Raw genomic sequence first — 25,378 nt, 5'->3', positions numbered from 1 at the left:
GAGGCAAATTGTTGTCTGTCAGCATTTCTGAAAAATAGTTGTTTTGTATAAATGTACTAAGTGCTGGTTTTTCTGTGTAAGGTTATGAACAGTATCAGAGATTGCTTTGTGACGGGGAAGTGGGAAGACGAGAAAGATGCAGCCAAGATCTTAGCAGAAGACGGTAAGTCAGGGCTGCGCATTTTCTTTGTGGGTTTGAGTGTGCACATGCCTCTGGAAGCAAGGGGCAGACAGCCTTAGCTGTTATTTCTCGGGTGGTATGGTGTTCCTTCCTCAGACACTGCCTGCCCATTTATTTATTATGTTTAGGCCTGGTCTCTTATTTTCCTGAACTCACTAAGTATGGTAGGCAGGTTGCCCAGCAAGATCTAGGGATTGGCCTCCCTAACCAGGATTGCAAATCACTTGGCTTTTGTTTATGTGAATTCTAGGGAGAGAACTGAGGTCTTTGAGCTTGCAAGTACGAGCACTTTACCAACAGCCATTGTCCTACCCTTCATATTTTCTTTAATGTCTTACAGTCAAGTTGGAAATTAGTCAGTTGTGAATGCTTTGGGGAATTGACAAATAATATCCTGTTTTCTGCCCTTAGCTGACCTATATGCTATTTGGGGACTTTAAAGGAAAGTGAGAAACCTCCTATAGTTACAGATAGATATTGTGTGTGGGTTGTCCTCAGCATGTTCATTTTAGTGAAAGTAACAGTCATGGGAAATTTAAAGCAAAAGGTACATATCCATAGCAGAGAATTTTACAAAGTACATATAATACTAAAATTCTGCTACACGTAAAAGACCCGTTAACATTTTGAGATCTTTCCTCCTACTCATTTAAAACTGTGTGTATAAAGTTTACTTGTTGTCTTAGGGTGTCCCCTGCTGTGACAAAAACACCATGACCAAAAACAACTTGGGGAGGAAAGGGTTTATTTCAGCTTACAGGGACATCAGAGAGGAACTCAAGTCAGAAACCTGGAGACAGGATCTGATGTCAAGTTTTGTATTTTGTCTATGTTAGAGAGCACTGTTATATAGAAAATTCAAGGACATCCTTCCTAGGCAACTGAATAAGACCCTGCCTCATAATGGAAAAGGCTTGGAATGCATCTCAGTAATAGAGTGCTCATCTAACATGTATAGAGGCCTTGATGAGTTCATTCCCGGTAACACACACACACACACACACACACACACACACACACACACACACACACACACACACACACGTGCACAGTATGATTTTGAGATAACTCTTTGGTCACCTTTTGCAGTTCACAACTACCAAATTTTTTTCTGAAGGTCATTTACTTTATGTGCCCATAAGGAGGGACACTTAGCATCTACTTTATTGCTTTCATTCAGCATTGATTACTATAGATAAACCTTGGGTAGGGTTTAGGTTTCATTTCTCAACTTTTATAAATGTATTTTTAGTTTTCCTGGTATAAATATTTTGCATGCATGTATGTATGTGCACCACTTGTGTGCCGGGTGCCCCTGAAGGCCAGAAGAGGGTGTCAGGTGTGCTGGACCTAGTGTTAAAGAATACTGTTTGCAGTGTCTGATGATGCTCCCTTTATGCCCCTTGGTAACAGAATAAAGCACCTGTGCGGCTAGCATGTGTGTGGAGGACAGAAGACAGCCTTCAGGAGTCAGAGGGTCCTGGGGCCTGACCTCAGGTCCTCAGGCTTGGCAGCAGGCACCTCTGCTTATGCGCTCTGACACTAACCTGTTATATTTCATGTATTTAGTGTGTAAATTTCTAACACAGTTCTAGGTATATGCTTATATGTTATAGTTTTTGTTATAAACAAGAGCTTCCTATCTGTTATGTGACTATGTCTTAATAACAGTAAATGTCGCCCTCCCAAAGGCATTCTTTCTTAACTTGTTTGTTTTAAAGAGAACAGCCTGTAACTGAACCCAGAGCTCTAACGGTGAACAAGTAGATGAAATAATGACCTCTTCCTATGAGCTCAGCATTGTTTTGAGCCCTAATTTTGTTTCAGGCTCTATACATACATAGTCTCACTTTCCCCAAGGACAGGAACGATGTGCTGTGTTGGCAGACACTTCACATGGGCTGTCATTAGGCTGTGTCTTTTCACTTACTCTTTGAGATGTTGTTTTGGAGTTGACCTTCAAGGCTGCACTTGGGTCTCTCATACAGTGTCCAGTACTTAGACGTGAAAGATGGTCATCAGGAAGTGAGGTTCCAAGTCCTGGGTCCGTTTACTTTTCCTAAGCAAATAGTGAACTGCTTTTGTTTTTAAGCCGTGTAAGTTTAGGACTCCTGGCACGTAGAGTGATGGAAACAGAGATGAAGTTTGGAAGGCAGAGCACAGGGTTGACTAGGCTGGCCAGTGCTAGTGTCACAGAACAGACATTTATATGCTCTTTTTCAGAGGAGCTCTATGGTGACTTTGAAGACCTAGAAACGGGGGACGTGCACAAGGGACAACCGGGCCCGGATACTCAGGTATGGCTTTGATGTGACTCTGCCAGCTTGATCCAGTCAGTATGTCCTGAGAGAGATCTGCTTTGGGACATGTGGATCTTGACTTCCCTGTCAGATGGATAGATAGCTTCCTGAAGAGTGGCAACAGTTGATTTGTACAGTTCATGGATGAGACCCACTATCCCTCCCACCCTGCTGTAATCATTTGTCAAGTTCATGCTTTTTATTTGTCTTTCTTTTGCTATCATTTAATGATGGAATTTAAAAGCACCATAAAACGATTCCTTATTCTTCCTGATATACTTTGAACAGTGTCTGGAGCATCTAAGTGGGAGACACTTGTTTCATGCCTGTTGCCACACCCAGCCAGATGAAGAGTGGAGCAGCACCAAAGTCTGTTTGTTCATGATGATCATAAGAAAGAATTTTTAAGCTCAAACACTATATAAAAATCTGCTTTATTTATTTGAAGAACGTTCTCCATAAACTTCTCAATACTTTTTATTCTGGAAACTTAAGATTGAAGACACAGAAGAAGACGTTAAGGAAGAAACTGACCCAACTGAGGAGGAAAGTGCTAAGAAAAAGCATCTGAGTAAGAAGAGAAAGTTGAAGGAGCTGTTTGACGCGGAGTATGACGGAGGAGAAAGCACGTATTTCGATGATCTTAAGGGTGAGATGCAGAGGCAAGCGCAGGTAAGAAAGCAGTCCTTGGCTGCTGCGCAGGCAGCGCCACCTGCTGGCCGGCTCCCCGTTTTCCTGGGAGCCCCGGGTGGAAATTGTGTGATGGGATTCTTCAGACCGCGATTGCCTTTTCTTCTCACCGGGAGGCGTCAGCACCACTCTTGTTCCGGGCTCCACATGCTCAGGAAGCAGTAATGACTGAGACATGGTCTCTGCCTCTGAGGAACTCATGCAGTTGAGGCAGGCTGGAAGGACAGAAAGTAAGGGAATGTAGGAAGAGAAGGACTCAGCCTGAGATCCAGTTTACATTTTGTACTGAGAGTCAAGAAACATCAACACAATTGAAAAAAATCAAAACTACCTAGAATGTTTGTGGCCTTGAGTTTAAATGTGTTAGCACTTCCCTCTGAACACATTCTAAATTCTAAATCTAAACAGTGCATCACATGGAAACAACCTTAAAATTTCATTTACACAGGAAAATTGTTTCCCTGTATGTGTGCACGTGAGCGAATGCATCTGTGTGCATGTACACAGCTGAGAGAACATGTGTCCTGCTCTGTCACTCTCTGCCATGGTCCTTTGAGACAGACCCTGCCAAAGGTCTGCTGGTGCCCCCAAAGCCCCATCAGTCCCCCATCTCCACCCTCCACAGAGCTGAGGTTGTAGACGTGCACAGCCATGCCTGACTTTTTATGTGTGTTTTTATATGCACAGCAAGCTCTCTTACTCACTGAAGAAGGTGCTGTAAGATAGTAGGTGAACCAGCTTGTGTAGAGTCTCACTTAAATAGACTTTACATGCTTTGAAAAACTGTGCCTTACATAGATGCAGAAAGTTGTCTACCATTGTAAGGACAGCTAAGTAGGACTCACTCTCAAGACGTCCACACCCTGACTTGTAGCTGCACACTGCCTGTCTCTCTTACTAGCTAAATCACTCTAACTTAACCTCTCTCTAATCGCCCTGAAGTTCTAATGGGTCTGGCTTACCTAAGTGGAGGTCCCTGAAAAGGAAAGGCTCCTTCAAGCCATAAGGTAGCTTGGGAAGTTAGCACAGAGGGAAACAGGAGTGTGTGTGAGTGGAGATGAGGCACAGGGCTAAGAGTGGCCAAGAGATAAATTTCCAAGGGCAGGTGTGCCAGAAGCCAGCAGTCTATACTTCAGATCTTCCTGCTCTAGAAGCTCTTCTTGGGGCGGGCCACCACTGGGTACCGCATGGAAGGTCTGTGGTGACTGACAAGCGCTTTCATGCAGTGTTCGGTGAGAAAAGCTCTGGAGACTGATTCGTAGGAAACGGGGAGTTTTGTTCAAAGTGAAGCAGGTCTATTTCTGTAGGACAGTAGTTGGTAAAGAAAGAGGACTCAAAAGGTTTTGAAAAGATGAGAAAAATAATAGAAGGAAGATCTTTTGGGAGCCAGAAGTTTGGCATTGAATAGAGGTGTGGTTAAATAATCTGTAGATGCCTCTGTGCTGCCCAGCATCCCAGCCACCTGCCACATACAAGTGCAATGGAAGAACTGTATTTAAATGTTATTTAATCTTAATTTATGGCCTAGCATGGTGGTGAGCAAGTGTAATTCATGTACTCAGAAGACTGAGGCAGGAGGATTCGAAGCTCAAGGCTAGCCTGGACTACATAGATCTTGCTTCCAAAAAATGTTTTTACCAAGTAGTTGCTTGTCCTTAACCTACAGTGCAGAGCTATAGTGAAAGCTTGTGTGGGTACAAACACCAGAGCACAGCTGACTAGAAGCAGGAATAGCCATCAGCTGAGAATGAGGGTAAGGCAGGGTAGACAGGCTGTTCTAAGACCAAGGATGAGCAGAGTTATAGAAAATGATTGACAGGGAGTTAGAGTATAGCCCAGGCACCTTCGCTAAGCAACATCCTTTTGGAGTTAGTGGCTGTGACTTGGAGCAACAGAAAACACTGTTGGTACATGTCTTGAAGTACAGAGGTGAAGAGGACATATATAACTTTTTATTACAATAAAACCGAAATTGTTGTGTCCATGGTTCCTTTGTATGTTTTAAAATTTAATCTTAATGTTGATTAAGAATACTGTGGGTTTATTGTGCTTCTGTTTTTGTCCCCTTATCTCATCTGTAGCTTAACCATGCTGAATTTGAAGATCAAGAAGATGAAACCAGAGTTCAGTATGAGGGTTTTCGACCTGGAATGTATGTCCGAATTGAGATTGAAAACATCCCCTGTGAATTCGTGCAGAACTTTGACCCACACTACCCGATTATTCTGGGTGGTTTGGGCAATAGTGAGGGCACTGTGGGATATGTACAGGTAGGTACCCTTTGCTGCATGCTTGGAGACAGGTTATTTGCATGCGCAGTGTTTTATTGACTGTTTATATCTCCAGATGCGCCTCAAGAAACATCGTTGGTATAAGAAAATCCTCAAGTCTCGAGACCCAATTATTTTTTCTGTAGGATGGAGGAGGTTTCAGACAATCCCACTGTACTATATTGAAGACCACAATGGCAGACAGAGGCTTCTAAAGTACACCCCACAGCACATGCATTGTGGAGCAACTTTTTGGGGTAAATTGTGATTATAATAATTATAGGATCAGTTTATACCATTTAGGCTTATGTCATTATAGTTCTTTTCCTGTCATGAAACCCCAACTTGAAAGATTTGTTTCTTTGAGAAAAGGGGTTAGAGTAAAATATGTGGTTTACTATTTTTTCTTTTCTGTTTTCTTTAAGGTCCTATCACCCCACAAGGAACTGGATTTTTGGCGATACAGTCTGTCAGTGGTGTGATGGTAAATATCACAGATGCATTCTTTATCGATTATTCAAATGAACTAGAGACTGAACTGAATTCGTGAAGCTAAGTTGAAAATCAGCTACCTTTAATATGTAGTACTTAGTTTCTCCTTGCTTTGTGTCTTCCTGCAGCCTTTGCCCTCCTTCCCACCCCCTCTCCCTCCCTCCCTCCTTCCTCCATTCCTTCCTTCTTTTCCTGTTCTTTCTAACAAGGTCTTGATGTATAACCCAGGCTGGCCTAGAACTCACAATCTTCCTGTCTCAGCCATCTGAATGTCAGAATTCCTGGTGTGAATTGCCCTGCCTGGCTTTCCTAAGTAGAGTGTGGGAGTCTTTTTTTTTGTTTTGTTTTTTTGAGACAGGGTTTCTCTGTGTAGTTTTGGTGCCTGTCCTGGATCTCACTCTGTAGACCAGGCTGGCCTCTGTAGACCAGGCTGGCCTTGAACTCACAGAGATCGCCTGGCTCTGCCTCCTGAGTGCTGGGATTAAAGGCATGCTCCACCGCCACCCGGCTTGAGTGTGGGAGTCATAAGAGAGGGAGAATTATAATGACAATGATGGCATTGTATATTTTTATGCCTTGTTTGGACTTATTTAAAAAGTATTTAAGCAGTGTTCACTGGATACTAATTATTGTAGTACATTTTGTAGACAAAGTATGTTCACAATAGTCTTTGACTGGACAGAGCAAGCTTCATTTATTGGCTATACATAACATATGAGAAAAAAGAAAAATAGCCCACCTAGAGGTCCAAAATCTCATTTTTAAATGTTGCAACTGAATTTGCCTTTTCCTTTGGTTCTGAATTGATCGTTGTGAAACTGTTACCATTAAATCACTCTCAGAAGAATGTTGAAGTCAGCTGCAGTGGCTTAACATACTTAAAATCTCCCAGGAGGCCGCCTTCTAAGGCATCCTCTGCCACATAGTTGGTGAGCCTGGGCTACATTAAACCATTTCTCAAGCAAACAAAATTATAAGTAAGTACCTACTAAGGAAATAAAAGAAATTCTGTCTTTTGTAGCTAACTGTTTAAGTGAATGGAATTTTGGCATTGTATCACAGAGAATTGTAATTTTTCTTTTCCTCTCATTTTTATTTTCAAATTTTTGTGGTTCTTTTTAGCCTGAATTTCGGATTGCTGCCACTGGAGTTGTCCTTGACCTGGATAAATCCATAAAAATTGTGAAGAAATTAAAACTAACTGGTTTTCCTTATAAAATATTCAAGAATACTTCATTTATTAAGGTCTGTATATCCATATATTCATGTTATAAATTATATATTGTTAAAGAAAGAGTAGAATGCTCTTTATTTACCTGAAATATTTAGCACTAGCAGTATTTCCAATGTGGATTTTCTTCTCAGGTTTTGAAATATTTTTATGTTTGTAGTGGGCTGTCTTTGGGATAGAAACTTAGATCTGTGTGTCATATACACATTACCCACAAGCATGAAGGTGTTCCAAGTATGACTTTGTTTTGACTGGGAATCATCAAATGAGGTTAGATAGCAGATTTCCCTGTACTTCTAAAGTACAAGTTTAGAGTTTTTAGAAAAGTATTTGAAATCTTGACCTTTGATATTTTTTGTTCTATTTATATTGATTTGTACTGTATTTAAAGTCAGAGATACTTAGTATCTACAGCTGTGACGCCTACATGAGACTGTTCCAGAGACAGCACAGACTCGTCCACTGGGTTGTATTACTTTAAAACTGTGTTAGTGAGGGGAAAAATCCTAAATTTGTCTGATTGTTGAGTAGAAAGTAGACAAAGCAGTTTGCAACAAACGGCAAGATTTCAGCAGACTACACAGTATTTACAGATGGTAGTTTGAAAGTTTCATTCAGGAAGGAGTCTCTATTAAAGAGAGTAAAGATCATAAGGACAGGCGATGGAGCTCAGTAATAGAGTACTTGTATAAGGAGGGAGGTAGTACTCCGTGATAGAGTGCTTGTAAAGCCTAGAGTTTGGTTCTCAGCACTGCAAAAAAGAGGATGCCAAGGCGGTCTAGGCCAGTTCACACCCATTAATACCTCTTTCCTCTTGTAAAGAGGTTATTTCAGTGAACGTAAAGTTGAGTGGTATACTTCTTGATGTTAGTATTTCACTTTAGTGAATTGCTTTTTGTTTTGTAACCAGTGCTGTAAGTGATGATGTATGTATGTGAGTGTTTTTATTTTGCTGCCTGTAGGGGATGTTTAATTCTGCCTTGGAAGTAGCCAAATTTGAAGGTGCTGTCATTCGAACTGTCAGTGGCATAAGGGGACAGATCAAGAAAGCACTCCGGGCTCCAGAAGGAGCATTCCGGGCCAGCTTTGAAGACAAGTTGCTAATGAGTGGTAAGACTCCCTGTGGTGTGTTGAGGACACTGTGTTACCATTTGTTACTGATTCTCGCTGGTGTTGATTGAAGGAGTCTGCTCTTCAGAAGGTGGGTCAGCTCCAGCCCTGTCCAGTCGGAGTATCCTGTACTCAGCTGATTCACACTGTACCTGCTGGGCTCACACCCGGAGCTCTGCAATAGTTAGCAGTAGTTTAATTGGTTAAGTTCTCTTTCCAATACTGTTCAACCAGGTAGAGATGTTGGGGTGACTTGGGGTGTGCACATGTCTGTGTATTGCTTCAAATGGATACAGACCTTCTTTCGAAACCTCTTCTTCTAGATATTGTTTTCATGCGAACTTGGTATCCTGTCTCCATCCCGGCCTTCTATAACCCTGTAACATCTTTGTTGAAACCAGTGGGTGAGAAAGACACCTGGTCAGGAATGCGGACAACGCATCAGCTGAGGCTTGCCCATGGCATCAAACTAAAGCCAAACAAGGACTCGTTGTACAAGGTACAGGCCTCATGTGTCTGTGTTTCTAGACAGCATCACACAACTGCTTTATTTGCAATATTTTTAGTTTTTGTGGCACTAGAGATCAGACCTAGTGCTTCGCATGTATTAAGCAAGTGCTGTACCTCTGAGCAAACCCACCAACCCTATAATGTCTTATTTATGTGACTTGTATTTTCAAGTGTAAAGTCTGGTGCTGAGTTTGATCTGAACAATTGTATATTTGCTGTTTTGGAGACGGAACAGAAAAATGGTGACAGTGGTTTTCTCAGAATTGGAAATGAAATTAAAACGCTTTGCAAAATCATAATGTCATATTTGAGGATTACTAATGACATTGTTATATGTATGGATTTGGTAAGGTGGTTGATTATATACTGTGGGTGAAGCAGCTGAGCATTTCTGCCATTTCACCCCTCGCTCAAAAGTCCCAAACACAAAACATTTGTGTAAGCTGTGGTTCTTGTGTGTATCATATCTCTTCTGCTCTGGGTATTGTCACACTCATCCTGCATTTCTGCCGTTTTTATATCTTTTGACCTCTGTGCCCCTGTTCTCATCACTCATTTTGTTTTCTTTGGAGAAATGCTTGCTGGGGGCTTTGCCCATTGCTCTAGACAGGTTGTTTTGGAGGAGCTTACAGGAATTGGGCCCAGGCTTCACACATTGACACTCTCATTGTTAAACTGAGCTAGTTCCCGGCTCTGTGTTGCTTGAGTTTTCCTGCCTGGCCCACAGTCAGGACAAATCTCTCTCACCCGCCAGTCCCACAGCCTCTCAGACCCGACCAAGTAAACACAGAGACTTATATTGGTTACAAACTGTATGGCCGTGGCAGGCTTCTTGCTAACTGTTCTTACAGCTTAAATTAATCCATTTCTATTAATCTATACCTTGCCACATGGCTCGTGGCTTACCGGTACTTTACATCTTCCTTGTCCTGATGGCGGCTGGCAGTGTCTCTCTCACTCAGCCTTCCACTTCCCAGCTCTATTCTCCTCCTTGTCCCACCTATACTTCCTGCCTGGCCACGGGCCAATCAGTGATTTATTTATTGACCAATCAGCAACACATTTGACATACAGACCATCCCACAGCACTTCCCCTTTTCTTTTCTTAAAAAGGAAGGTTTTAACCTTTACACATCTCTAAAGTCAGCTTGGTATATTTGGGAATTTGGGCGTAGCTTCTCTTACTACTTCCTGCTGGAGGGGGGCGCTGTATCTTATGGGGACACAAAGAATATTTTAGGGTTATGGAGTAGTCCATGAGGGTGTATCGTCTGAGCCAATTGCCTTGAAACGGTTCTGGATGTTGGATCATCTGGGCCATGGTGTCATCGGAGACCTTTCAGGTGGTCTTGGCTGGTCAAACCTGATGTGTCTTAATCTGGAACAAATCCATAGCCTCTGGCTTTCTGTGGAAACAAAAGCAGAGCCTCGCCGGGCGGTGGTGGCGCACGCCTTTAATCCCAGCACTCGGGAGGCAGAGCCAGGCGAATCTCTGTGAGTTCGAGGCCAGCCTGGTCTTCAAAGTGAGTTCCAGGAAAGGCGCAAAGCTACACAGAGAAACCCTGTCTCGAAAAATCAAAAAAAAACAAAAAACAAAAAACAAAAAAAAAAAAGCAGAGCCTCCTTTCCAAAGCAACATATCCTTACATCCAAATTTTGAAGTCAAGGTACCTTTAAAATATACATTTTGGCATAACTCAACAGCTTTTGTAATCACATGTTTTTCTTTAGTTACGAATATCAAAGAGAACATAATCCAGATTCTCTGTGTGGTAGCCATCTTTGCGTGGCTTATTTTTTTATATTAGCTTGAGCCTATTGCTTTGAACTGCAGCCTTCTAAGCCTGAAACGGCGCTGGCGCTGCTGGCTCCGCCCACTTCAGCTTCCCAACATGGCGGTGATACGTTTTCCGCCAGCTCTGGGAGCCATCAACTCTCAGAAATAGTGGGTCTATGCTTCTATCAAAGCAGCGTGTAGCCCAGAAACCTCTTTTTTTTTTTTTGTATTGTTTTGTACTAGCAAAGGCTAAATCCACCACACAGCTTAATGTGCCACTTGCAGAGACCTCATTCCCGCCATACTGCAGGTCGAGCATGCACGCACGCTAGGAACCCGCCAGTAGCTCAAACCGCCAGGCTGCCGCTAACTTGAAAGAGACAACTAGGAGCTGTTTTTAGCTCCGTTTTAGAATCTTTTTTCTCAGGGTTTAGGTGGAAACTCTTGCCCCACGTTGGGCGCCATTTGTAGCTAGAGTTTTCCTGCCTGGCCCACAGTCAGGACAAATCTCTCTCACCTGCCAGTCCCACAGCCATCAGACCCGACCAAGTAAACACAGAGACTTATATTGGTTACAAACTATATGGCCGTGGCAGGCTTCTTGCTAACTGTTCTTACAGCTTAAATTAATCCATTTCTATTAATCTATACCTTGCCACGTGGCTTGTGGCTTACCAGTACTTTACATCTTTCTTATCCTGATGGCGGCTGGCAGTGTCTCCCTCACCCAGCTTCCTGTTCTCTCAATTCTCCTCTCTGTTAGTCCCGCCTATACTTCCTGCCTGGCCACTGGCCAAATCAGTGATTTATTTATTGACCAATCAGCAACACATTTGGCATACAGACCATCCCACAGCAGCTCTGCTTATTTGTTTCTGTATGATTTGCTTGGGAGCCCCTTTTAAGCTCTGGTTACTAAGCCTTGTGAGGTGGGCAGCTCACCAATACTCTTTTCCTGTTTAGCATTTGCCTTTGCCTTTTGTTGATTGTTCTGTGGGCAGTGCCGAAGCTTTTCACTCTAATGTCATTTCCCTTGGGATTTGGGGGGGTTTTGGTGTGGTATCCAAAAAAACCTAGGCACTTTTCTCCTGGAAAACATTTAGGGTTCAGGTCTAACATTGAGCCATTTTGAGTTGATTTAGCTGTATGATTAAGAGTTTACTTTCGTACTTTTAACAAGACAGTTTTCACATGTTGATGGACAGGGTCATCCTGTGTCCTCTTGCTTGCCCTTGCATGTAGTTAGCTGACCACGTGGGTCTGGAGTCATTTCTGGGCTCTCCTTCCATACTAATGGTCTGTGTTGCGATTTTCATTATTACAGCCTAGTAATTCAAGTTTCTAAAGACTATTTTATTTATTCTTTGGCCATACATTTATATTACATAAATTATATAATATATAATCATGTATGTGAGTATATGCTGTACTTAGAATTTTCTTTGGGCTGCTCCCAGCTCCCAATAAAGACACAGAGACTTATTAACTGAATGCTTGGCCTTATCTTATGCTTGTCCCACTAACTCTAATAACTTAATTTAACCTGTTTCCATTCATCTACGTTTTGCCTCAGGGCTTTTTACCTTTCTTTCATTCTTTGTGACCTTTCCTGCTTCCTCTGTGTCTGGCTGGCTAGTTCCTGGTGTCTTCTTGGTGTAATTTCTCCTGCTTACTCTCCCTGTCTGGAAGTCCCTCCTACACCTCCTCCCTCACTATTGGCCGTTCAGCTTTTTATTAGACCAGTAATGTGCCTAGACCAATAGGCAGGCAAAGTAAAACAGCAACACATCTTTACCTAATTAAATAAATGCAACACATCTTTTCATAGTTAAACAAATATTCCATAATAGGCATATATGTATATGTGTGTGTCTTGATCATATCCACCCCCAGATATCCCTGGACCTCCCAAGTCCTCCTTTACACCTTTATGTCCTCTTCTTTATTTTTAAAGAACAATCTGCTGAATCCACTTGGGTCTCGGCAGTAGGCCATCCCCTACCATTGCCTGTACCCCCAGAAGAATTATTTCTCCAGTAGCCATCAAACACCAGTAGCTCCTCAACCTCACACCCCCAAACCCATCCCCAGTGCTGGAATGTTGACTGGCTTGCTCCTGTGCAGGTCTGTGCAGATGATCACAGCCACTGTAGACTCATGAGTACAGTCGGTCGTGTCCAGAAGATAGCATTTCACAGTGTTCCTTCCTAAATCAAGAAATGGGATACCTTGTTCTACTTGTTCTTAATATTGCCTTGGGCATTTGATTTTTGTTATTGTTTTGTTTTTTATATTTACATACACATTTTAGGATTGTTTTTATATTTCTATGGAATTTTGATAGGGTTTGCATCAAATCTGTAAATTGTCAGAGAAAACAGGTTAAGTCAAAAACTGTTACAAGAGGGGCTGGAGAGATGGTGATCCTGGATTGTATAAGAACGGAAAAAGCCCGCTGAACACTGTACTGTGTTCCATTGTTCTCTGCTTTTGACTGGGTAGTGGCTCTTTGAAGTTCCGACCACCTGGCCATCCCACAATAATTGTGAGCCAAATAAACATTTTTCTGTGAGTGGCTTTTTAACCAGTCACATTAATTGATTTGCATCTGTTTCATTTTCCTTGCATCGTAGGGATAAATCCTACATGTAATCATGTAAATTCTTTTTAGTTCTGGATTCCATTTCTTCTAATACTTTTGAGAAGTCACATCAGTGTCCATCATAGATGTTGTCCTATGGTTTCCTTTTTTGGTGTTGTGAAGAGACCTGCAATAAACATAAACACAGGTACCTCTGTAGTTTGATGTAGATCTCTTCGAGTGTTTGTCCATGAGGGGTATAGTTGGCTCATATATATGGAAGACCTATTGGTTAACTTTTTGAAAAAATTTCACACTGATTTCCATAATGGCTGAACAGTTTACACTCTGTCATCAGTAAATGAATCTTCCTCTTTCTGCACACACTTTGTATCATTTGTTGTCATTGGTCGTCTTGATGATAGCATTCCGAGTGGGGTGATAGAGAATCTCAGAGTAGTTATAATTTGCATTTCCCTAGTGGCTAAGGATGTTGAACAGTTTTAAAAATAATTTATTAGCCATTGTATTTCTCCCTTGAGGAAGTCTGTATTTAGCTTCTTTTCATGGGGTAGGGCTATTTGCTTTTTTGTTTATAGTTTATAGTCACCTGCTAGATGGATAGATGGCCAAGATTCTCTTGCATTCTGTAGCCTGTTTTCTCACGTGGTTAGCAGGTTTCTTTGAATTTCACAAGGCCCCATTTGTCAGCCACCCATCTTGTTTCCTGAGTGACTTTCCTGTGCCAGTGTGTTATTTCTCTGTAGCTGCTTCAGAGTTTCAGGTCTTAGGCTAAGAGCTTTGCCCATCTCTGTTGTCTGTAGCATGTGTATATATTTAGGTGCATAGATGTGGGGAACATGTGTGTTTACAGTTATGTCATCACAGTCAGTTGTACTTTTATCATTCATATCTTTGTCTCTTATAACAGGTTTTTTCCTTAAAAAATGATTTTATTATTTTTATGTGTATGGTGTTTTGCCTGTGTGTGCCATGTGTACACCTGGTGCCTACAGAGGCCAGAAGAGGGCATTGGATTTCCTGTAACTGGAGTTACGGATGGTTGTAGTGTTGGGAACTGAACCTGGCTCTTTTGGAAAAGCAGCAAGTGCTCTTACCTGATGAACCATCTCTCCAGCCCCCCTGTAACAGTTTTGACTTAACCTGTTTTCTCTGACGTAAGCAGATAAAGGCTAATTCAGGTGCTGTAGACAGTTGTTAGTGATGTGGTAATTAATGTAATTAAAAGGGCTCACTCATTGGCACAGGATGTATTAACGGCTTCAACAATCAGGTCTTCTGAGTAGAATCCTATAAGAAATGGTATTCTAGTTAATGTGAAGCTGCCAATAATTAGGGAAGATGATTTTTTTTTTTTTTTTTTTTTTTCGAGACAGGGTTTCTCTGTGTAGCTTTGCGCCTTTCCTGGAACTCACTTGGTAGCCCAGGCTGGCCTCGAACTCACAGAGATCCGCCTGCCTCTGCCTCCCGAGTGCTGGGATTAAAGGCGTGCGCCACCACCGCCCGGCTGGGAAGATGATATTAATGGAAGAGTTTTTATTGTTTCCTACTTTTCCATTATCTTGACGTTTAGACTGTGAATAATAGATCCAGAGCATATAAAGAGTATGAGTTCTGTTAGTTTTGTGTTACTAATGGCATTGGATATCTTCCGTCCCTTCACTTTTAACTTAGGTGTACTTAACACCAAACTGTATTTCTGCTAGGCAGCATGTAATAGGACTGTCTTTTTAAAAATTCATCTAGCTACTCTGTGTCCATTAGGGAAAGATTTATTTCTGCTGTTTTGTTAATTGCTTTTTAATCCCCCTCCCTTTCTTTTTTTAAATCCATGTTTCTTTCTTTTTCTGGGCATCTGGAATGTTCTAAAGTCAGACAGGTATAGTGTGGGCTACAGTTGCACATGTGCCCGGTTTCAGTGTAGAGTCCGAAGTGTGTTCTGAAGTTATCAGCAAGGTCCATTATTTACTTAACTCATTGCTATGACCACATACCTGGTAAGAAAGAGCGTCGGGAGGGAGGGAGGGAGGGTTTGCTCACATTTTAGGAAGAGATGGTCCATCGTGCTGAGGAAGGCATGGTGGCAAGACCAAGAAGAGGCTTGTCACATTGCATCCACAGTCAGGAAGCAGAGTGTATAGAATGTAGGTCCAGGCCATAGACCCTCCAGACCTGTCTCCAGGGACCCACCGCCAGCAAGGCACTACCTCCTTTTTGGAGAAGGTTTATCTGAGTTCTTTTAATTAGAAAGTTTGAGTTCTTTAACCAAGAAAATGGGTGATGTCTTTAGAGAAAGAGAAACCCAGCAGAGATGCTCTCTGCACACTTGCTTTTATCCAGTGGCTTGGCTCCTGCAGAACTCTGTTTTATAGTAATCACTGGAGTGGTTAAATATCCAAGTCAAAATACTTAATTTGAACACAGAATTATGTGCTGATTAATTCTTATTCTGCCATCCTTCAGTCAGAATCAGAGTTAAACTTACTGCTAGGGAAAAGAAGTTGACAGTCACAATGAGAAGCCAGACTATCCTTGTTATGCTAGAAGAGAACCATCCTAGAGTCTCAAAGATAAAACCCAAGTTCTCTCCTGAGCTACGTTGAATCTCTTCTCTGTTCTGTTTAAGACCCATAGCTCCACTCTGTTCAAGTAGGCCCAGTTGAATTTTCAGAAGAGCTGTAAATGTCATGTGTGCACTGTTTTGTCTAGCTGTGTAGATGCCCACTGAGGCTGTCCACATCGGATGGGTGATTGAATCGTGATTTCTGGTAGTCCTCAGATGCTGGTGTGACTGAGTTTGTAGAAAGTCAATCCATGAGAAGATCTAACATAATGGTTTTAAGTACATGTAAGTTATACTTTAAACATAGTCTCTGTTTTATTTTTTCCTTTTCAGCCAATCCTGAGACAAAAGAAACATTTTAATTCACTGCACATTCCGAAAGCCTTGCAGAAAGCTCTGCCATTTAAGAACAAGCCCAAGATCCAAGCAAAGGCCGGCAGAGTACCAAAGGACAGGCAGAGACCGGCTGTCATACGTGAACCTCATGAGAGGAAGGTACTGTGTGAGAGTGACTTATTCCTCATTGCATTTAGATGTGGAAACAGTGCTTCCAGCAGCACACTTGTCAATGTCTGCTGTATTCTGAGTTCATCGGGAGCACAAGGGCCAGATCGATGCAGGGCCCTTGACCTAGAAGTTGGAGGAAGAACCAGGGGCTACTTGACATCCTTTGTTACTCATAGTCCTCCTATATTTGGATAGGGAGTAAGGGACCCCTATCTGGTGAACCACTCAGCTAGTTACATATGGTTCCATATAGTGATAAATATGGGTCTTTATCATAGAGGTAAACCGCATACATACCTACATCCCCATGCAAGTTGTGACAAATTTTCACTCAATTAATTTCCACTTGGGATTGAATCTCATTTGATAGCAGCAGTCAGTGTGGTGAGGTCCTGACTACGTAGGTGATGGGCAGGCTCCAGCTGGCTTGTGCTCACCACTTCTTGTCTTGTCAGGTCCTGGCTCTGCTCGATGCTCTGAGCACAATACACAGTCAGAAAATGAAAAAGGCCAAAGAGCAGAGACACCTGCACAACAAGGAGCATGTGAAGATGAAGCAGAAGGAGGAAGAGGAGAAGCTGAGGCGGCAGAAGGACCTGAGGAAGAAGCTCTTCCGGATCCAGGGTCAGAAGCAGAAACGAAGTCAGAAGTCCAGTCTGAGAGGAGCCGAGGAGAGCTGAAGTGTCTCCAGAACGGAGGGGCTGTCCTCTAGAGCTGCAGCCATGGTGCTTCAGTGCTTATGACAAGTCAGGGTGAGAGCCCGAGGAGACTGTGCCTTGAGGAGGACTGTAGAGCCTGCTGGAGGGATGTGTGCTTGTGAAACAGGTCACAGCAGGGTCTGTGAATTAGCTCATTGCTTCTCCCTGTCTCGGTTTATTTTGTGCTATAAAATTATTAAACTATTTTCCCATTAATTTTGGCCTAGTGATTTATTTGGGGGTGAATACATGACGGTTTGCTTATAAATAACTGCTTACTCTACTGTGTTCATGAGATTCCTAGGGAGAAAAAATATTAACTCAAGCTTTTGGATTTTGTATGAAGGGTACATTGTTTTAGCAATCTTTTTTTGATTTTTTTTTTTAATCTCTTTCATCACTGTTCCTAGTGGGTATTTCATGTCTTATTTTATGGGTTAACACAATAGCTAGATAAAGTAAGTGCTTTTGTTTTGTTTTTGGTGTTTTTGAGACAGGGTCTCTCTATGTAGCTCTGGTTGTCCTGGAACTTACCATGTAGACCAAGCCATCCTTGAACTCACAGAGATCTACCGCCTGCCTCTGCATCCTGAGAGCTGGGACTAAAGGTAGGCACCACCATGCTTGGCCTAAAGTAAATACTTTTAAAAAGCTTTAAGCCAGGGAATTGTGGTCCTGGCTTAGATGATCCTCATGCATTATACTTGACTTTATTTGTTTTGTTTTTAAATAAACTTACTTATTTATGTTACATTCCTGCTGCAGTTTCCCCTCCCTCCTCTCCTCCCAGTCTCCCCCCCCCATCACCCCTCTGTTCCTACCCCCTAATCCACTTCTCTGTTTTTGTTTAGGAAAGGGCAGGCCTCCCATGGATATCACCAAAGCATGGCATATCAAGTTGCAGTAAGACTAAGCACCTCCCCATGTATTAAGGTTGGGCAAGGCAATCCAGTATGAGGAGTAGGGTCCCAAAAGCCAGTAAGAGTCAGAGACATTGTTGGAGACCCACAAGAAGACCAAACTACACAATTGTAACATATATGCAGAGTGTCTAGGTCAGTCCCAGGCAGGCTCTCTGATTGTCGGTTCAGTCTCTGTGAGCTCCTATGAGCCCAGGCTAGTTGATTCTGTGACTTTTCTTATGGTGTCCTTGACCCCTCTGGCTCCTACACTCCTTTCTCCTCTTCTACAGAATTCCCTGAACTCTGCCTGATGTTTGGTTGTAAGTCTGCATCTGTTTCCATCAGTTGCTGAATGACACTTCTCTGATGACAATTGGGCTAGGCACCAGTCTGGTCACAGGAGAAGGCCAGTTCAGGATATGTATCCACTATTGCTAGGAGTCTAAGCTGGGGTCATTCTTGTAGATTCCTGGGAGATTACCTTGTGCCAGGTTTTTACCTGACCCCAAAATGCCACTCCCTTTCCAGTAGTCCCTCAGTACTATCCACCTCCATAATCCAACAACCACCCCCCCCACCCCCGCAACCTGATTGCTCATGTTCCCATCCCCACCCGCCCTCAGTCCACTCATGAAATCTCTTCTATTTCCCCTTCCCAGGGAGACCTGGGTATCCCCCCATGAACCCTCCTCTTTGTTACCTAGTCTCTCTGGGTCTGTGAGTTGTAGCATAGTTATCCTTTATTTTACAGCTAATATCCACTTATAAGTGAGTGCATATCATATTTATCTTTCTGGGTCGGGGTTACCTCACTCAGGATGATCTTTTTCTAGTTCCATCTATTTGCCTTTAAATTTCCTGGTCAGCTGAGTAATACTCTGTTGTGTAAATGTACTACATTTCCTTTATCCATTTCTTGATTGAGGGACTTCTAGGTTGTTTTCAGGTTCTGGCTCTTACAAATAAAGCTGCTATGAACATAGTTGAGCAAGTGTCCTTGTGGTATGATTGAGCATCCTTTGGGTATATGCCCAAGAGTGGTATAGCTGGGTTTTGTGGTAGGTTGATTCCCAGTTTTCTGAGAAACTGCCACACTAACTTCCAAAGTGACTGTACAAGTTGGCACTCCCACCAGCAATAGAGGAGGGTTCCCCTTGCTCCACATCCTTTCTAACATGAGCTATTGCTTGTGTTTTTGATCTTAGTCATTCTGACAGGTATAAGATGGAATCTCAGAGTCATTTTGATTTTCATTTCCCTGGTGGCTAAGGATGTTGACAATCAAGTGTTTCTTGGCCATTTGAGATTCTTTTGTTGAGAATTCTCTGTTTAGATATGTACCCCATTTTTTAATTGGATTATTTGGTTTGTTGACATCTAGTTTCTTGAGTTCTTTACATATTTTGGAAGTCAGCCCTCTGTCAGATGTGGGGTTGATGAAGATCTTTTCCCATTCTGTAGGCTGCTGTTTTGTCCTATTGAGGTATCCTTTGCCTTACAGAAACTTCAATTTCATTAGGTCCCATTTATTAATTGTCAGTCTTAGTGCCTATGCTATTGGTGTCCTGTTTAGGAAATTGTCTCCTGTGCCAATGCGTTCAAGATTATTTCCCATTTTCTCTTCTATCAGGTTCAGTGTATCTGGATTTATGTTGAAGTCTTTGATCCACTTGGACTTGAGTTTTGTGCAGGGTGATAGATATGGATCTATTTGCATTCTTCTACATGCAGACATCCAGTTATGCCAGCACCATTTGTTGAAGATGCTTTCTTTTTTCCATTGTATAATTTTGGCTTCTTTGTCGAAAATCAGGTGTTCGCCAGCAGTGGTGACATACGCCTTTAATCCCAGCACTGGGAGGCAGAGCCAGGCGGATCTCTGTGAGTTCAAGGCCAGCCTGGGCTACAGAGTGAGTTCCAGGAAAGGTGCAAAGCTACACAGAGAAACCCTGTCTCGAAAAAACCAAAAAAAAAAAAAAAAAAAAAAAAGAAAAGAAAGAAAATCAGGTGTTCATGGGGTGTGGATTTATGTCTGGATCTTTGATTTGATTCCATTGATCCACCCATCTGTTTTTATGCCATGCGGTTTTTAGTACTATAGCTTTGTAGTAAAGTTTGAAATCAGGAATGGTGATACCTCTGGAAGTTCTTTTTTGTACAGGATTGTTTAGCTATTCTGGGTTTTTTGTTTTTCCATATGAAGTTGAGTATTGATTGTTCTTTCAAGATCTGTAAAGAATTCTGTTGGGATTTAATGGGGATTGCATTGAATCTGTAGATTGCTTTTGGTAAGATTGCCATTTTTACTATATTAATCCTACCAATCCATGAACATGGGAGATCCTTCCATCTTCTAATATCTTCAGTTTCTTTCTTCAAGGGCTTGAAGTTCTTGTCATACAGGTCTTTCACTTATTTGGTTAGAGTTACACCAAGATATTTTTATATTATTTGAGGCCATTGTAAAAGGGTGTTGATTATTGTACTATTTTGTTGATTTAGAAAAAAATCAAGAAAATTTAGAAAGAAGAGAACCAATTTGTTTCATTGATTCTTTATATTGTTCTGTTTCTTTATTGATTTCAGCCCTCAATTGATTATTTCCTGCAGTCTACTCCTCTTAGGTGTGTCTGCTTCTGTTTGTTGTAGAGCTTTCAGGTGTGCTGTTAAGTTGCTAGTATGAGCTCTCTCCAAATTCTTCATGAAGGCACTTAGCTCTGTGAACTTTCCTCTTAACACCACTTTCATTGTGTCTCATAAGTCTGAGTATGTTGTGCATTCATTTTCATTGAATTCTGGGATGTCTTTAACTTTATTTCTTTCTTGACCCAGTGGTAACACAGTAGGGAGTTGTTCAGTGTCCACAAGTTTGTAGGCTTTTTGTAATTTCTGTGGTTGAAACCCAGCTTTATTTCACAGTGATCTGATAAGATACAGGAGGCTATTTCAATTTTTGTTATATGTTGAGACTTGCTTTGTGGCCAAGATAATTTTAGAAAAGGTTCCATGCAATGCTGAGAAGGTATATTCTTTTGTGTTTGGGTGAAATGTTCTGTAGATATCTATTAAGTCCATTTGAGTCATAACATCTATTAGTTCCATTATTTCTCTGTTTAGTTTCTGTCTGGATGACTTGTCCAGTGGTGAGAGTGGGGTGTTAAAGTCTCCCACTACTAGAGTGTGGAGTTTGATGTGTGATTTAAGCTTTAGTAATGTTTCTTTTACAAATGTGGGTGCCCTTACATTGATGTTCAGAATTGAGACATCATCTCAGTAGATTTTTCCTTTGATGAATATGAAATGCCCTTCTCCATCTCTTTTGATGAATTTTGGTTAGAAGTCTATTTTGTTAGCTATTAAAATGGCTACACCAGCTTGTTTCTTAGGTCCATTTGATTGGAAATCTTTTCCCAACCCTTTACTCTGAGGTAATATCTGTCTTTGATGTTAAGGTGTTGTTTCTTGTATGCAGCAGAAGGATGGATCCTGTTATTATATTCATTCTGTTAGCCTGTGTCTTTTTATTGGTGAATTAAGTCCATCGATATTGATAATTGTTAATTAATTAACATTAATTAATGTTAATAATTGCTAATAATAGTTAATTCCTGTTATTTTGTTGATGGGTGTGTGTGTGTGTCCCTTCTTTGGGCTTTGCTGGTGTGAGATTATCTATTGCCTGTGTTTTTGTGGGTGTAGTTAACTTCCTAGGGTTGGAGTTTTCCTTCTAGTACCTTCTGTAGGGCTGGGTTTGTGGATAGATATTGTTTAAATTTGATTTTGTCATAAAATATCTTGTGATTCTGCCGGGCGGTGGTGGCGCACGCCTTTAATCCCAGCACTCGGGAGGCAGAGCCAGGCGGATCTCTGTGAGTTCGAGGCCAGCCTGGGCTACCAAGTGAGTTCCAGAAAAGGCGCAAAGCTATTCAGAGAAACCCTGTCTCGAAAAAAACAAAACAAAAAAAAAAAAAAAAAAAAAATATCTTGTGATTCTAATAGGTCTGCTTTTATATGTTCCTTGGCCTTTTCCCCTTGACACTTTTAATATTTTCTTTGTTCTGTATGTTTAGTGTTTTGATTATTATGTGACGAGGGGATTTTCTTTTCTGATTGAATCTCTGTGGTATTCTGTAAGCTTCTTGTACCTTTATAGGCATGTCCTTCTTTAGGTTGGGAAACTTCTTCTATGATTTTGTCAATATATTCTCTGAGTTTCTTCTTCTATTTCAATTTCTTATGTTTGGTCTTTTCATAGTGTCCCAGATTTCCTGGATATTTATGTTAGGAATTTTTCAGATTTAACATTTTCTTTAACTGATGAATCTGTTAGCCTGTGACTTTTTATTGGTAAATTAAGTCCATTGATATTGATAATTGTTAATTAATTATCTATCATGTCTTCAGTTCTCTCTTTATCTCTTGTATTCTGTTGGTGATGCTTGCATCTGTAGTTCCTGTTCGTATACCCAGATTTTCCATTTCCAGTGTTTGTGTTTTCTTTATTGCCTCTATTTCCATTTTCAGGTCTTGAACAGTTTCCTTTATCTGTTTGTTTTTTCTAGGTTTTATTTTAGGGATTTATTGATTTCTTCCAACTTTTTGTTTGTCTTTTCCTCAATTTCTTTATGGGATTTGTTTATATCCTCCTTAAGGACCTCAGTCATCTTCATAAAGTAATTTTTAAGGTCATTTTCTTGTGCTTCAGCTGTGTTGGATTGTTCAGGTCTTGCTGTTACAGGATAGCTGGGCTCTGGTAATGCCGTATTGCCTTTTCTGTTATTGATTGTGTTCTTACACTGGCCTTTAGGCATTGGATTTGAGATGATTATAGGTCTGTGTATTGATTCCTGCATCTGTCTTTGTTAGATGGGTGTTTTGTTCCTGGGTTTCTCTTTCCTCTCTGGTCTTCTGGACTAAATGGCCAAGGGTTCTGGTGACTAGTGTATCTTCAGGTCCAGTAGGGTGTCCCCTCTGGGGTTTTGGGGGAGTAGGAGTCCCTAGATCCCACCTGGCCTCTGGTAAAGCCAAAGTCGTCTTCTGAAGTTGTAGACCAGGAAATGGAGCCTGGGGGGGGGGGTGCAGACTGGGGTCTCTGGATCTGGTCTGGTCTCTGGGGTACCTCGGACCAGCCCGGCCTCTAGTAAAGCTGAAGTCTTCTTATGACGTTGTAGACCTGCGGTCCCTAGATCCAACCTTCTTTTGAAGTTGTAGACCAGGATATGGAGCCGGGGGTGATGGAGGTGGGGTGTGTGCAGTCTAGGGTTGGTGGGCAGGCTTTAAAGGGGTTTTGTGGAGCAGTATTAGGAAGGTTGAGAACCACTGCTAGAGTGGACTGGCAGGTTTGCTACAGGCTGTGAGCAATTGGCCTAGTCTGGAGACTATGAAACTCTAAAACTTTGAATGGGTAAGTACTTACTTTTTCCTTTTGCCCTATGTCTCCAAGAAGGGATGAAGCTGTGAGAATCTTCTAAATAGGACTCATGGACCACAGAAGCTGATATGTATCCTAATACTTTTGAGGGCCTCTAGATAAAAACTTCTTCTAGAGCAGTTAGGATGTCAGTATCCAGTATGCTAATAGGTTGGGAACTGACATATAGTAAGCCCATAAAAATTGTAAAATTAATATTGCCATGATGCCGATAGGAAGCTAGGAAGTGAGCTAGCTTTGTCCCCAGAACCCAGTCTAAGCTTACCTACCGGCTTCCAGGAGCGTTTTGACAGCTGCCCCTCCCTCCTCTGTAGCCCTGGCATCTCTCTTGCCCTGCGCTGCTTTAGATTCACCCCTACTTTGGAGTTTCATGCCCTGGCACTGGCTCCTGTGTCTGTTTGTCCCCTGGGGCGCCCATGCCGTCTCCTAACTATTTACATCTGCTTGCTGAAACATCACAGGACTGGAAGGTTGACCAGTTGTGGTTGGGTACCTTCTGAGGCTTTGCTGCCATGACCAGGCTACTGGGAGCGGAGCTGGTGGCTGTTCCCTTGAGTTGCCTTTTCAGGGCCTGGAGCTGGCCCAGGGCCCTTCTTCACACAGGACATGCAGGGCAGCCGATGTTAGGCATGCACACAGAAGATCCTCTGTTTTCCTATCTGTATGATAAGCTGAACCAGGGATAAGCTGTGGCTCTGATGTCTGCCTTTGTGACTGGAAGCAGCATCAGTTCCCTGTGTGGACCACTGTACCTCCACAGGGGGTGAGTAGGAAGGAAAGAGTGAAGTGTGTACAGCTGCATGCGAGCACCTGCAATGTTGTGCGTCTGAATGCACTCAGGGAGGCTGCATTGTATGAGTACAGCTGTAAACACAAGTCACATGCGGTTAGATCACACTCCGAGGACTTTCTTCCCCTCTAGAGCCTAGGGGATTAAGGGGAGTCCCCTTCCCTACATCTCCATGTGAGATTGTCAGCAGCTGCCCTGGTCAGAGAGGCTGCAAAGCTGCCTTGTGGCACAGTCTCAGGAACCCCCATCAGGGCCTCTTCAGTGGGAGTTACGGCAGCAGCCACGAGGTGGCGCCATAGGCAAGGGCTGCAAGGGGAAGGCCAGCCTGACTGGGGGGCGGGGTGGGGGGTGGCTTCGATCTCAGATGCCCCCTCAGACTGAAGGCTGATGGTTGCGGCCAGCCCAGGGGAGGCTGACCCATGCGTACAATGAGCACTGACCACAAGAATAATTGCTAGTCAGAGCGCTTACAATTATTTAGTGCTTATATTCCCAGGGCTGACTGCATAAAGTGAGTGTGCTCATTTTTCTGGAACTTTGCATGTTTGCTTGCTTGTTTGCTGCTGTTTAAGAAAGAAAAAAGTATCATTTAAAACGTCCAGTGTTGAGCTCAAAGTACAAAAGCGTTTAATTTTGCCAATCGGTAGCTATATGACTTTGGACATCTTTGAGTCGATTGTATATATTCTTTTATATTAAATCAATCTTTAGCATAAATGTGGGTGAGTATGTATGGGTATAATGTACACCTACGCCTGTGGGAATGCGTGTGTGTGTGTGTGTGTGTGTGTGTGTGTGTGTGTGTGTGTGTGTATCTCTGCACAGGTGTGTATCGGAGTGTGAGTGTCCTGGTTTGTTCTATGTCACAAGCTAGAGTCCTTTGGGAAGAGGGATGCTCAACTGAGAAAATGCCCCCGTAAGATCTGCCTGCAGACAAGATTGTAGTGCATTTTCTTGACTAACAGTTTCTTAACAGTTGATATGGGTTGGCCCAGCTCGCTGGGGGTGGTGCTGCTCCTGACCATGGTCCTGTGTGGCTTAAAAAAGTAGGCTGAGAAAGCCATGAGGAGAAAGCCAGTGAGCTGTGCTCCTCCGCGGCTTCTGCTTCGGCTCCTGCTTCCAGGTTCCTGCCCTGCTTGAGGTCCTGCCCGGCCTCTGTGATGGACTGATGTGGAAGTGTGAGTGAAATGACCCTTTCCTCCCCCAGTTGCTCTTGGTCACGGTGTCTCATCACAGCTAGAGCTCTCGTAAGGTGTGTGCTTGCCACACGTGTAGGTTAATGCTAGGAGAGAGGGAGGGTTGAGAGATGAGAGGAAACGCACTG

At 42.4% G+C, this 25,378-nt stretch overlaps 1 protein-coding gene across 1 annotated transcript in view; it reads left to right on the top strand.

Moving 5' to 3' along the window:
• The window catches only part of Bms1 (BMS1 ribosome biogenesis factor), a 41,904-nt gene extending 24,757 nt beyond the window's left edge, over nucleotides 1–17,147 (top strand). Inside the window, 11 exon segments of the mRNA XM_052719308.1 lie at nucleotides 82–163; nucleotides 2,405–2,478; nucleotides 2,977–3,153; nucleotides 5,253–5,441; nucleotides 5,518–5,698; nucleotides 5,867–5,925; nucleotides 7,056–7,178; nucleotides 8,127–8,274; nucleotides 8,598–8,773; nucleotides 16,060–16,221; nucleotides 16,689–17,147. Coding sequence (XP_052575268.1) covers nucleotides 82–163; nucleotides 2,405–2,478; nucleotides 2,977–3,153; nucleotides 5,253–5,441; nucleotides 5,518–5,698; nucleotides 5,867–5,925; nucleotides 7,056–7,178; nucleotides 8,127–8,274; nucleotides 8,598–8,773; nucleotides 16,060–16,221; nucleotides 16,689–16,913 — 1,596 coding nt within the window. The 3' untranslated portion in view covers nucleotides 16,914–17,147.
• Nucleotides 17,148–25,378: the final 8,231 nt, after the last annotated feature.

The sequence above is a fragment of the Peromyscus californicus genome, unplaced genomic scaffold (genome assembly GCF_007827085.1).
Source record: "Peromyscus californicus insignis strain IS unplaced genomic scaffold, ASM782708v3 Scaffold_6__1_contigs__length_162567912, whole genome shotgun sequence".
Classification (NCBI taxonomy): Eukaryota; Metazoa; Chordata; class Mammalia; order Rodentia; family Cricetidae; genus Peromyscus; species Peromyscus californicus.
This window is presented reverse-complemented; position numbering and strand designations above follow the sequence as displayed.